This window comes from Cherax quadricarinatus, chromosome 17 (assembly GCF_038502225.1).
Source record: "Cherax quadricarinatus isolate ZL_2023a chromosome 17, ASM3850222v1, whole genome shotgun sequence".
Lineage (NCBI taxonomy): Eukaryota > Metazoa > Arthropoda > Malacostraca > Decapoda > Parastacidae > Cherax > Cherax quadricarinatus.
The window spans coordinates 40,737,185-40,749,851 of NC_091308.1; the positions used below are offsets into that span (position 1 = coordinate 40,737,185).

At 50.6% G+C, this 12,667-nt stretch overlaps 1 protein-coding gene across 1 annotated transcript in view; it reads right to left on the reverse strand.

Moving 5' to 3' along the window:
- The window catches only part of Epac (Exchange protein directly activated by cAMP), a gene marked incomplete at its 5' end in the record, with an annotated part of 1,038,330 nt that extends 1,030,344 nt beyond the window's left edge, over positions 1-7,986 (reverse strand). The window contains one exon of the mRNA XM_070086005.1: positions 7,927-7,986. Within this exon, the coding sequence (XP_069942106.1) occupies positions 7,927-7,986 (60 nt within the window). The remainder of the gene's footprint in view (positions 1-7,926) is intronic.
- Positions 7,987-12,667: the final 4,681 nt, after the last annotated feature.

The window sequence follows — 12,667 nt, forward strand, 5'->3', positions numbered from 1 at the left end:
TGAGTGCCAGGATGAGTGGAGGTCCTGGTAACACACGTGAGGGCCAGGGTGAGTGGAGGGTCCAGGTAGCATACGAGAGGGCCAGGATGAGTGGAGGATCCAGGTAAAACACGTGAGTGCCAGGATGAGTGGAGGGTCCTGGTAACACACGTGAGGGCCAGGATGAGTGGAGGGTCCAGGTAGCATACGAGAGGGCCAGGATGAGTGGAGGATCCAGGTAACACACGTGAGGGCCAGGGTGAGTGGAGGGTCCAGGTAACACATGAGTGCAAGGATGAGTGGAGGGTCCAGGTAACACACGTGAGTGCCAGTATGAGTGGAGGGTTCAGGGAACACACGTGAGGGTCAGGATGAGTGGAGGGTCCAGGTAACACACGTGAATGCCAGGATGAGTGGAGGGTCAAGGTAACACATGTGAAGGCCAGGACGAGTGAAGGGTCCAGATAACACACGTGAGTGCCAGAATGAGTGGAGGGTCCAGGTAACACATGTGAGGGCCAGGATGAGTGGAGGGTCCAGGTAACGCACGTGAGAACCAGGATGAGTGGAGGGTCCAGGTAACACACGTGAGTGCCAGGATGAGTGGAGGGTCCAGTTAACACATGTGAGCGCCAGGATGAGTGGAGGGTTCAGGTAACACACGTGAGTGCCAGAATGAGTGGAGGGTACAGGTAACACAGGTGAGGGCCAGGATGAGTGGAGGGTCCAGGTAACACACGTGAGAGCCAGGATAAGTGGAGGGTCCAGGTAACACATGAGATGGCCAGGATGAGTTCAGGGTCCAGGTAACACACGTGAGAGCCAGGATGAGTGGAAGGTACAGGCAACACACGTGAGAGCCAGGATGAGTAGAGGGTCCACGTAACACATGTGAGTGCCAGGATTAGTGGAGGGTCCAGGTAACACATGTGAGAGACAGGGTGAGTGGAGGGTCCAGGTAACACATGTGAGTGCAAAGGTGAGTGGAAGGTCCAGGTAACACATGTGAGTGCCAGGGTGAGTGGAAGGTCCAGGTAGCACAAGTGAGTGCCAGGGTGAGTGGAAGGTCCAGGTAACACATGTGAGTGCCAGGATGAGTGGAGGGTCCAGGTAACACACGTGAGTGCTATGATGAGTGGAGGGTCCAGCTAGCACATGTGAGTGCAAAGATGAGTGAAGGGTCCAGGTAACACACGTGAGGGCCAGGATGAGTGGAGGGTCGAGGTAACACACGTGAGAGCAAGTATGAGAGGAGGGTTCAGGTAACACACGTGAGGGCCAGGATGAGTGGAGGGTCCAGGTAACACACGTGAATGCCAGGATGAGTGGAGGGTCCAGGTAACACATGCGAGTGCCAGGATGAGTGGAGGGTCCAGGTAACACATGTTAGGGCCAGTATGAGTGGAGGGTCCAGGTAACACATGTGAGTGCCAGGATGAGTGGAGGGTCCAGATAACACATGTGAGGGACAGGATGAACGGAGGGTCAATGTAACACAAGTGAGGGCCAGGATGAGTGGAGGGTCCAGGTAGCACAAGTGAGTGCCAGGATGAGTGGAGGGTCCAGGTAAAACGTGAATGCCAGGATGAGTGGAGGGTCCAGGTAACACATTTGAGTGCCAGGATGAGAGGAGGGTCCAGGTAAAACATGTTAGGGCCAGTATGAGTGGAGGGTCCAGGTAACACATGTGAGTGCCAGGATGAGTGGAGGGTCCAGGTAACACATGTGAGGGACAGGATGAACGGAGGGTCCATGTAACACAAGTGAGGGCCAGGATGAGTGGAGGGTCCAGGTAGCACAAGTGAGTGCCAGGATGAGTTGAGGGTCCAGGTAACACACGTAAGAGCCAGGATGAGTGGGAGGCCCAAGTAACACACGTGAGGGCCAGGATGAGTGGAGGATCCAGGTAACATGTGAGTGCCAGGATGAGTGGAGGGTCCAGGTAACACATGTGAGGGCCAGGATGAGTGGAGGGCCCAGGTAACACATATGAGTGCCAAGATGAGAGGAGGATCCAGGTAACACATGTGAGTGCCTGGGTGAGTGTAGGGTCCAGGTTACACATGTGAGAGCCAGGATGAGTGAAGGGCCCAGGTAGCACACATGAGTGCCTGGGTGAGAGGAGGGTCCAGGTAACACACATGAGTGCCAGGATGAGTGGAGTGTCCAGGTAAAACATGAGTGCCAGGATGTGTGGAGGGTCCAGGTAACTCACGTGAGGGCCAGGATGAGTGGAGGGTCCAGGTAACACATGTGAGAGACAGGGTGAGTGGAGGGTCCAGGTAACACATGTGGGTGCCAGGGTGAGGGGAAGGTCCAGGTAGCACATGTGAGTGCCAGGGTGAGGGGAAGGTCCAGGTAACACACGTGAGAGCCAGGGTGAGTGGAAGGTCCAGTAGCACATGTGAGTGCGAGGGTGAGTGGAGGGTCCAGGTAACACACGTGAGAGCCAGGATGAGTGGAGGGTCCACGTAACACATGTGAGGGCCAGGATGAGTGGCGGGTCCAGGTAACACATGTGAGTGCCTGGGTGAGTGGAAGATCCAGGTAACACATGTGAGGGCCAGGATGAGTGGAGGGTCCAGGTAGCACAAGTGAGTGCCAGGATGAGTGGAGGGCCCAGGTAGCACATGTAAGTGCCAGGATGAGTGGAGGGTCCAAGTAACACATGTGAGGGCCAGGATGAGTGGAGGGTCCAGGTAACACAGGTGAGAGCTAGGATGAGTGGAGGGTCCAGGTAACACACGTGAGAGCCAGGATGCGTGGGAGGCCCAGGTAACACACGTGAGAGCTAGGATGAGTGGAGGGTCCAGGTAGCACATGTGAGTGCAGGATGAGTGGAGGACCAAGGTAGCACACATGAGTGCCTGGGTGAGTGGAGGGTCCAGGTAACACGTGAGTGCCAGGATGAGTGGAGGATCCAGGTAACACATGTAAGGGCCAGGATGAGTGGAGGGTCCAGGTAACAAACCTGAGGGCCAGGATGAGAGGAGGGTCCAGGTAGCACATGTGAGTGCCAGGATGAGTGGAGGGTCCAGGTAACACATGTGAGGGCCAGGATGAGTGGAGGGTCCAGGTAGCACACGTGAGGGCCAGGATGAGTGGAGGGTCCAGGTAGCACACGTGAGGGCCAGGATGAGTGGAGGGTCCAGGTAACACAGGTGAGGGCCAGGATGAGCTGAGGGTCCAGGTAACACACGTGAGAGCCAGGATGAGTGGGAGGCCCAGGTAACACACCTGAGGGCCAGGATGAGTGGAGGGTCCAGGTAACACATGTGAGTGCCAGGATGAGTGGAGGGTCCAGGTAACACATGTGAGTGCCAGGATGAGTGGAGGGTCCAGGTAACTCATGTGAGTGCAAGGTTGAGTGGAGGGTCCAGGTAACACATGCGAGTGCCTGGGTGACTGTGCATGGTCCAGGTAACAAATATGAGGGCCAGGATGAGTGGGGGGTTCAGGGGGTTCACGTGAGAGACAAGATGAGTGGAGGGTCCAGGTAGCACACGTGAGGGCCAGGATGAGTGGAGGGTCCAGGTAACACATGAGCGCCAGGATTAATGGAGGGTCCAGGTAACACATGAGTGCCAGGATGTGTGGAGGGTCCAGGTAACACACGTGAGGGCCAGGATGAGTGGAGGGTCGAGGTAACACACGTGTGGAGGCCTGGTCACAGACCGGGCCGCGGGGGCGTTGACCCCCGGAACTCTCTCCAGGTAAACTCCAGGTAAACACACGTGAGGGCTAGGATGAGTGGAGGGTCCAGGTAGCACATTTGAGTGCCAAGATGAGTGGAGGGTCCAGGTAACGCATGTGAGTGCCAGGATGAGTGGAGGGTCCAGGTAACACATGTGAGGGCCAGGATGATTGGAGGGTCCAGGTAAAACACGTGAGAGCCAAGATGAGTGCAGGGTCCAGGTAGCACACGTGAGGGCCAGGATGAGTGGAGGGTCCAGGTAACACACGTGAGGGCCAGGATGAGTGGAGGGTCGAGGTAACACACGTGAGACCAGGATGAGTGGAGGGTCCAGGTAACACATGTGAGGGCCAGGAAGAGTGGAGGGCCCAGGTAACACATGTGAGACACAGGATTAGTGGAGGGTCCAGGTAACACATGTGAGGGCCAGGATGAGTGGAGGGTCCAGGTAACACAGGTGAGAGCCAGGGTGAGTGGAGGGTCCAGGTAATACAGGTGAGAGCCAGGGTGAGTGGAGGGTCCAGGTAACACATGTGGGTGCCAGGGTGAGGGGAAGGCCCAGGTAGCAAATGTGAGTGCCAGGGTGAGTGGAGGGTCCAGGTAGCACATGCGAATGCCAGGAGTGGAGGGTCCAGGTAACACACGTGAGGGCCAGGATGAGTGGAGGGTCCACGTAACACATGAGAGAGCCAGGATGAGTGGAGGGTCCAGGTAACACATGTGAGGGCCAGGATGAGTGGCGGGTTCAGGTAACACATGTGATTGCCTGGGTGAGTGGAGGGTCCAGGTAACACATGTGAGGGCCAGGATGAGTGGAGAGTCCAGGTAACACACCTGAGGGCCAGGATGAGTGGAGAGTCCAGGTAGCACAAGCGAGTGCCAGGATGAGTGGAGGGTCAAGGTAGCACACGTGACGACAAGGATGAGTGGAGGGTCCAGGTAGCACACGTGAGGGCCAGGATGAGTGGAGGGTCCAGGTAACACAGGTGAGGGCCAGGATGAGCTGAGGGTCCAGGTAACACACGTGAGAGCCAGGATGAGTGGGAGGCCCAGGTAACACACCTGAGGGCCAGGATGAGTGGAGGGTCCAGGTAACACATGTGAGTGCCAGGATGAGTGGAGGGTCCAGGTAACACATGTGAGTGCCAGGATGAGTGGAGGGTCCAGGTAACTCATGTGAGTGCAAGGTTGAGTGGAGGGTCCAGGTAACACATGCGAGTGCCTGGGTGACTGTGCATGGTCCAGGTAACAAATGTGAGGGCCAGGATGAGTGGGGGGTTCAGGGGGTTCACGTGAGAGACAAGATGAGTGGAGGGTCCAGGTAGCACACGTGAGGGCCAGGATGAGTGGAGGGTCCAGGTAACACATGAGCGCCAGGATTAATGGAGGGTCCAGGTAACACATGAGTGCCAGGATGTGTGGAGGGTCCAGGTAACACACGTGAGGGCCAGGATGAGTGGAGGGTCGAGGTAACACACGTGTGGAGGCCTGGTCACAGACCGGGCCGCGGGGGCGTTGACCCCCGGAACTCTCTCCAGGTAAACTCCAGGTAAACACACGTGAGGGCTAGGATGAGTGGAGGGTCCAGGTAGCACATTTGAGTGCCAAGATGAGTGGAGGGTCCAGGTAACGCATGTGAGTGCCAGGATGAGTGGAGGGTCCAGGTAACACATGTGAGGGCCAGGATGATTGGAGGGTCCAGGTAAAACACGTGAGAGCCAAGATGAGTGCAGGGTCCAGGTAGCACACGTGAGGGCCAGGATGAGTGGAGGGTCCAGGTAACACACGTGAGGGCCAGGATGAGTGGAGGGTCGAGGTAACACACGTGAGACCAGGATGAGTGGAGGGTCCAGGTAACACATGTGAGGGCCAGGAAGAGTGGAGGGCCCAGGTAACACATGTGAGACACAGGATTAGTGGAGGGTCCAGGTAACACATGTGAGGGCCAGGATGAGTGGAGGGTCCAGGTAACACAGGTGAGAGCCAGGGTGAGTGGAGGGTCCAGGTAATACAGGTGAGAGCCAGGGTGAGTGGAGGGTCCAGGTAACACATGTGGGTGCCAGGGTGAGGGGAAGGCCCAGGTAGCAAATGTGAGTGCCAGGGTGAGTGGAGGGTCCAGGTAGCACATGCGAATGCCAGGAGTGGAGGGTCCAGGTAACACACGTGAGGGCCAGGATGAGTGGAGGGTCCACGTAACACATGAGAGAGCCAGGATGAGTGGAGGGTCCAGGTAACACATGTGAGGGCCAGGATGAGTGGCGGGTTCAGGTAACACATGTGATTGCCTGGGTGAGTGGAGGGTCCAGGTAACACATGTGAGGGCCAGGATGAGTGGAGAGTCCAGGTAACACACCTGAGGGCCACGATGAGTGGAGAGTCCAGGTAGCACAAGCGAGTGCCAGGATGAGTGGAGGGTCAAGGTAGCACACGTGACGACAAGGATGAGTGGAAGGTCCAGGTAACACATGTGAGTGCCAGGATGAGTGGAGGGTTCAGGTAACACACGTGAGGGCCAGGAAGAGTGGAGGGTCCAAGTAACACATGTGAGGGCCAGGATGAGTGGAGGGTCCAGGTACCACAGGTGAGAGCTAGGATGAGTGGAGGGTCCAGGTAACACACGTGAGAGCCAGGATGAGTGGGAGGCCCAGGTAACACACGTGAGAGCTAGGATGAGTGGAGGGTCCAGGTAGCACATGTGAGTGCCAGGATGAGTGGAGGGCCAAGGTAGCGCACATGAGTGCCTGGGTGAGTGGAGGGTCCAGGTAACACGTGAGTGCCAGGATGAGTTGAGGGTCCAGGTAACACATGTGAGTGCCAGGATGAGTGGAGGGTCCAGGTAACACATGTGAGGGCCAGGATGAATGGAGGGTCCAGGTAACAAACCTGAGGGCCAGGATGAGTGGAGGGTCCAGGTAGCACATGTGAGTGCCAGGATCAGTGGAGGGTCTAGGTAACGCATGTGGGTGACAATATGAGTGGAGGGTCCAGGTAACACACGTGAGAGCCAGGATGAGTGGAGGGCCCAGGTAGCACACGTGAGGGCCAGGATGAATGGAGGGTCTAAGTAACACACATGAGGGCCAGGATGAGTGGAGGGTCGAGGTAACACACGTGAGAGCCAGGATGAGTGGAGTGTCCAGGTAACACATGTGATAGCCAGGATGAGTGGAGGGTCCAGGTAACACATGTGAGTGCCAGGATGAGTGGAGGGCCCAGGTAAGACATGTGAGGGCCAGGATGGGTGGAGGGTCCAGGTAACACAGGTGAGGGCCAGGATGTGTGGAGGGTCCAGGTAACACACGTGAGGGCCAGGATGAATGGAGGGTCCAGGTAACACACGTGAGGGCCAGGATGAATGGAGGGTCCAGGTAACACATGTGAGGGCCAGGAAGAGTAGAGGGTCTAGGTAACACATGTGAGCCAGGATGAGTGGAAGGTCCAGGTAACACACGTGAGGGCCAGGATGAATGGAGGGTCCAGGTAACACACGTGAGGGCCAGGATGAATGGAATGTCCAGGTAACACATGTGAGAGCCAGGGTGAGTGGAAGGTCCAGGTAACACATGTGAGTGCAAGAGTGAGTGGAAGGTCCAGGTAACACATGTGAGAGCCAGGGTGAGTGGAAGGTCCAGGTAACACATGTGAAATCCAGAGTGAGTGGAAGGTCCAGGTAACACATGTGAGTGCCAGGGTGAGTGGAGGGTCCAGGTAACACATTTGAGAACCAGGGTGAGTGGAAGGTCCAGGTAGCACATGTGAGTGCCTGGGTGAGTGGCCCAGGAAGCACATGTGAGTGCCAGGGTGAGTGGTCCAGGTAGCACATGTGAGTGCCAGGTTGAGTGGTCCAGGTAGCACCTGAGTGCCAGGGTGAGTGGTCCAGGTAGTACATGTGAGTGCCAGGGTGAGTTTTCCTGGTAGCACATGTGAGTGCCAGGGTGAGTGGAGGGTCCAGGTAGCACATGTGAGTGCCAGGGTGAGTGGAGGGTCCAGGTAGTACGAGTGAGTGCCAGGGTGAGTGGTCCTGGTAGTACATGTGAGGGCCAGGGTGAGTGGAGGGTCCAGGTAGCACATGTGAGTGCCAGGGTGAGTGGAGGGTCCAGGTAGTACAAGTGAGTGCCAGGGTGAGTGGTCCAGGTAATACATGTGAGGGCCAGGGTGAGTGGAGGGTCCAGGTAGTACATGTGAGTGCCAGGGTGAGTGGTCCAGTTTGTACATGTGAGTGCCAGGGTGATTGGTCCAGGTAGCACACTTACCGCTACAGATGTCAGGAACTCACAACATGACCACGTATTTGACCACCGGCTGGGCTGAGGGAGTTAAAATACCAGATTTAACACAATTATTTAAACCAATCAATTTTTCTAATTTACATCATTTAATCAAGAATAAATCTAATAAATTTATTTTCACCAATTTTGTAAACTTTATTCACAGTTATCTATTTATTCATTATTTTCAGAATGCCAAAGCGAAGTTGAGGCCATAAGAAAACACGTCGTCATTAAACGTGCTGAGTACAGTCTCTCAGGAGTACACGTCAAGTTAAGAGTGCATTATACTCCAGTCGGTGGAATGAGTGAGACATCAATAACGTCTAAGTTACGTATATCAAAAATTGGAGAGACAGTCAACAATTTCAAAATATAATCTTGTGGAAGAAGATGCCAGACATTCAAGAGGGATAGACGAAGAGAGAGAGTGAGGGAACACTGAGGTAGTGAACACTGTGTGGCTGCTAGACGTCTCTCAGAAGCCACACTCACTAAAGTACGAGTTTATCTCATACAAAAATATATTTCTCTCTTACCCTAACCCAGAAAAAGATAAAGTAGTTGATTTTTTCTTTATATTAAAATTTATCGTTGGAAATTTGAAGGAACTCAGGAAAGGCATTCACAAAGTCAATATCTAAATTTCATTAAAAAATTGTAAATTAAGACGAATATGGACCAAAACTATATCAAACCTTTCAGAAAGACCATAGAGAAAAATAATGCACCGTAACGTGCATTATGAAGTTATCAGCGTGGGGAGGCTGGATGCTGATCAGATGCGCCACTCAGAAATTATAACATGAAAAGTGATATTTGAGTTTACGCATTTTCTTTTTAAAAACCAAAGTGTGACCTTCACAGGCCAAAATCAATGCATCTTCTCTCTGAGTAATATTAACCAGCTCTTAAAAAACAAGTACAGTAAGTAAGCAAGTATGTTTTATGTAAGATTAGTGTACATAAATTATGAATATGTACAACACCTGCGTATCTTTATTCTGAAGACGTTCTCCAACCAGTGGTTTTATCAATTCAATGTAGAGTAATATGACGGAGAGGGACTGGAGACATTTGACAAGGTGATCAGTCCCTCAACCTAGATGGTGTTCGCCACAGTAGTCTTCTCCGGTCTTCTACTCTATCCAGCTCAACACCTTCATATAAATTTGTATTGTACTGATCAAGTCACTGGTTAGTGACGCGTCTTCACAAAAATATCCAAGTGTTGCAGATGTGTCTTTATTCTTAAACTTGTTGTAATTATATAAAATGACTACCAGAACGTACGCATTTTTAACAATAGTCTCAAGGGCAAACTGTAAGTTAAATCAACTTACCGTAATCAAATAATGACAGGAACTATAACTTATTTCTGATCAAAAGAGATTCTATAATTATTTCCCAGAAATCTATGATTAATAAAATTGGTACAATATAACTTGCACAGCTTAACATCAGCACTACACGCGCTGAAGATGACCAGAAGATGCATTTTCCAGTAGTTGCACAGAACCCAGCAAACTTTGTACTTACAGAGCCCCAAACCCAGACCTCCAGGTTGGTGCCCGTCCCCGCACTCTACCATATGCATCACCGACTGGTTGATTAGGAACTGATTTCAGGAATTTATAAAAGTCAAGCGTTTTTCGCAAGTAGAAAAAATTGGAAGGAGAGGTTTAGATTAGACGTGAAGAATAAGAGAAATTAGAGGAAAAGGTAGATTAGACTCGGGGAGGCTGAAGGCACTGCTGGTAGGAAGAACGAGAAGACGGCGTTGAGGAAGAGGTTAAGGGAGGGAGGTAGGGGGCAGGTAGAGAGGGATGAGAGAAGACAAGATGAACAAGGGGAGAGACAAGAGAATGGAGGGAAGGAGGACAAGAGAATGGAGGGAGGGAGGACAAGAGAAATAGAGGAGAATGGAATGGAACGTTACAGGAAGGGAATAAGTTAAAAGAGGAAGCAGCATATCTAGGGAAGACAGAGGGAGTAATACAAGAGGAACAATGTATCTAGGGAGGGTAGAGTGAGTGGTCATCTGGGTGTGGTAGTAGTTCCCTTTCACCATCCTCCCTCAAGATCGCAGAGAGGGAGGTAGGGCTGACGTGGCACTATCCTCTTTCTATATTTACAAATCATAAAAGTCTTCGAAAAATTATAAGACGCCAAATTACAAACTTCATGGAAGAGCACAATCTGCATAACCCAAGCCAGTACGATTTTAGATTATAACCATGGGGAAGCGCTAAACCCGTAGGATTATACAGCGCCTGTGGATAGGGGATGGAAGGTATTCAGGCACAATTCAGGGAACTGGAGCACGGATCCAATTCCTTAGATCAAGAGCCCCTCACCAGCGTCAAGAAACCTCCATCAAGGAGTACGGTTTTAGAATTTGAAGATCATGACTATCAAAGCTACTAACCACTATGAGAGAATTACAGAGGCACTGGAGGAAAACCTTTGTACAGACTGTACAAAGGTGTTTGACATATGTGATCATTTAGGTGATTGCACACAAAATGAAGACCATAGGCATAACTGAGGAGGTAGGCAGATCGATTTTCAAGTTACTGACACACAACACAAATGGTAGTAGTGGTAAAAAGGAGCAAAATGCAGCAACAGAGGTAAAAACCTCAGTTTCCCGAGGCACTGTCCTGACACCTCTTCTGTTTCTTACCTTTATAGCATAGATAAAAACACCCGTTACAGTTATGTATCATTTGCATATGATACTAAAATAAGCATGAAAGTCACCTCGGTAGATGACTTTTCTAGTGGGCAATGGAGAATAACATGTCGTTCGTTGGTGATAACTTCCAGCTGCTTAGATATAGCAAGAATGAAAAACTCAAAAGGAACACTGTATACAAAACACAAAGAGGATAATCAAATAGAACAAAAGAAACACAATAAGACCAGTGTCACAACAGCCATGATGATGATGGGGTAGATAATGAGAACTTTCAAAATAAGAGAAAAAGTGCCATGGCGACACTGTTCATATCATTTGTGCTTTCTCGATTATTGTTCGTTGTTGACAGACCCGTTCAGGGTAGGAGAGATATCAGATGAAACAGATACAGAGATCATTTGCGGCCTGCATAGTCATTAAAACGTTTAAATTATTGAGATCGCCCGAAAATCCTAAATTTGTTCTCGCTAGAGCTGAGGAGAGAGATACATGATAATATATATACCTGGAAAGTGCTTGAGGGCCTGGTTCCAAATTTGCACACTGCTATAACATACTGGAGAGAGAGATATGGGAAGAAGAGTAAAATAATCCCGGTGAAGGGCAGTTGTACCATGGGCACAATGAGAGAACATCGTATCAACATTTGTTGGCACAATAAGAGAACACTGCATCAACATCCGTTGTCCTAGACTAATCAACATTTTACAAGAAGATATCAAACACTACTGGGTCAAGTGTAGAAATCTTTCAAGAGGAGCCTAGGAAAATACCTGCACTAAATGCCAGATCAACCAGGTTATGAAAGACATGCGGACCAGCCGGCCGTCACCAGCAGCAGCTTAGTTGACCAGGCAAGCACCAGACGAGCCTGGCTCTTCTGGTGCTTAACTGTTGAATAATGTGAAAGTGTCAGATGATTTAGTCCGTTCACTATTCACTTTATCCAATAATAATAAGTGTTGTGGACCCAGCAACTCTTTCACAAGTTCTGGTCAGAAGTCAACCCACACAGTCCAGGTATATTAAACTTTAATTTTCATAATATATTACAGGTCCAACTTATGTGAGTAGGAGAAGTGTGTGGGTATTGAAGGGAGGGGGGCATTGTAGAGACAGTGTCCCCAAAAATCCCATCTAGCTCCGAAGTACAACTGTGATAAATAGTTTTCAAAATCGACAAGTTGAAGATTGAGACACTTAGGCAACATATGGGAATCTTTATCGAGGAAACGTTCAGCCACAAAGTGGCTTCATCAGTCCAATACAAAGCAGATAGGGGTAAGGAGAGGAGGAGTTTGAGGTAATCAGTCCCTCAACCTGGAGTCGATGTGTTCAGTCCATCAGTCTTGCAGAAAGTACAACATATGGCCAGAGAAGTGACTTATATACTGTAGTCAGGTGAGTGGAAGCAGGAGGCGGGAACAGAGTGGAACCACCCACTAGTGTATGTAGGTCTTCCTCCAAAGGTTGGACAAGTATTGAAGAATTCCTTCTATGATGTTCCCATGATACAAGGAATTCAATACCTGTCCAACCTTTGGACGAAGACCTACTTACACTAGTTGATGGTTCCACTGTGACCCCCCGCCTCCTGCTTCCACTCACCTGACTACAGTATATAAGCCACTTCTCTGGCCATATACTGTACTTTCTACAAGAGTGATGGACTGAACACCAGTTCCAGGCTGAGGGACTGATTACCTCAAACTCCTCCTCTCCTTACCCCTACCTGCTTTGTATTGGACTGATGAAGCCACCGTGTGGCGAAACGTTTCTTCAATAAAGATTCCCACATGTTTCACAAGTGTCTCAATCGAGGTACAACTAACATCATTAAGTTTAGGATTTTTAGTTGTACCTGCCCCAAATTGTGTAATACAGGTCTGTACCAGTGAATGTAATAATTTCCCATAGCAGAAGTCAACTAAGAACATTTTAATAATATTCCGATTTCAATAATTTTTATAATTTAAGTTAAGAAGGTGGGCTGAAGTGTATACTAGAAGTTTCATCACTTTTGTC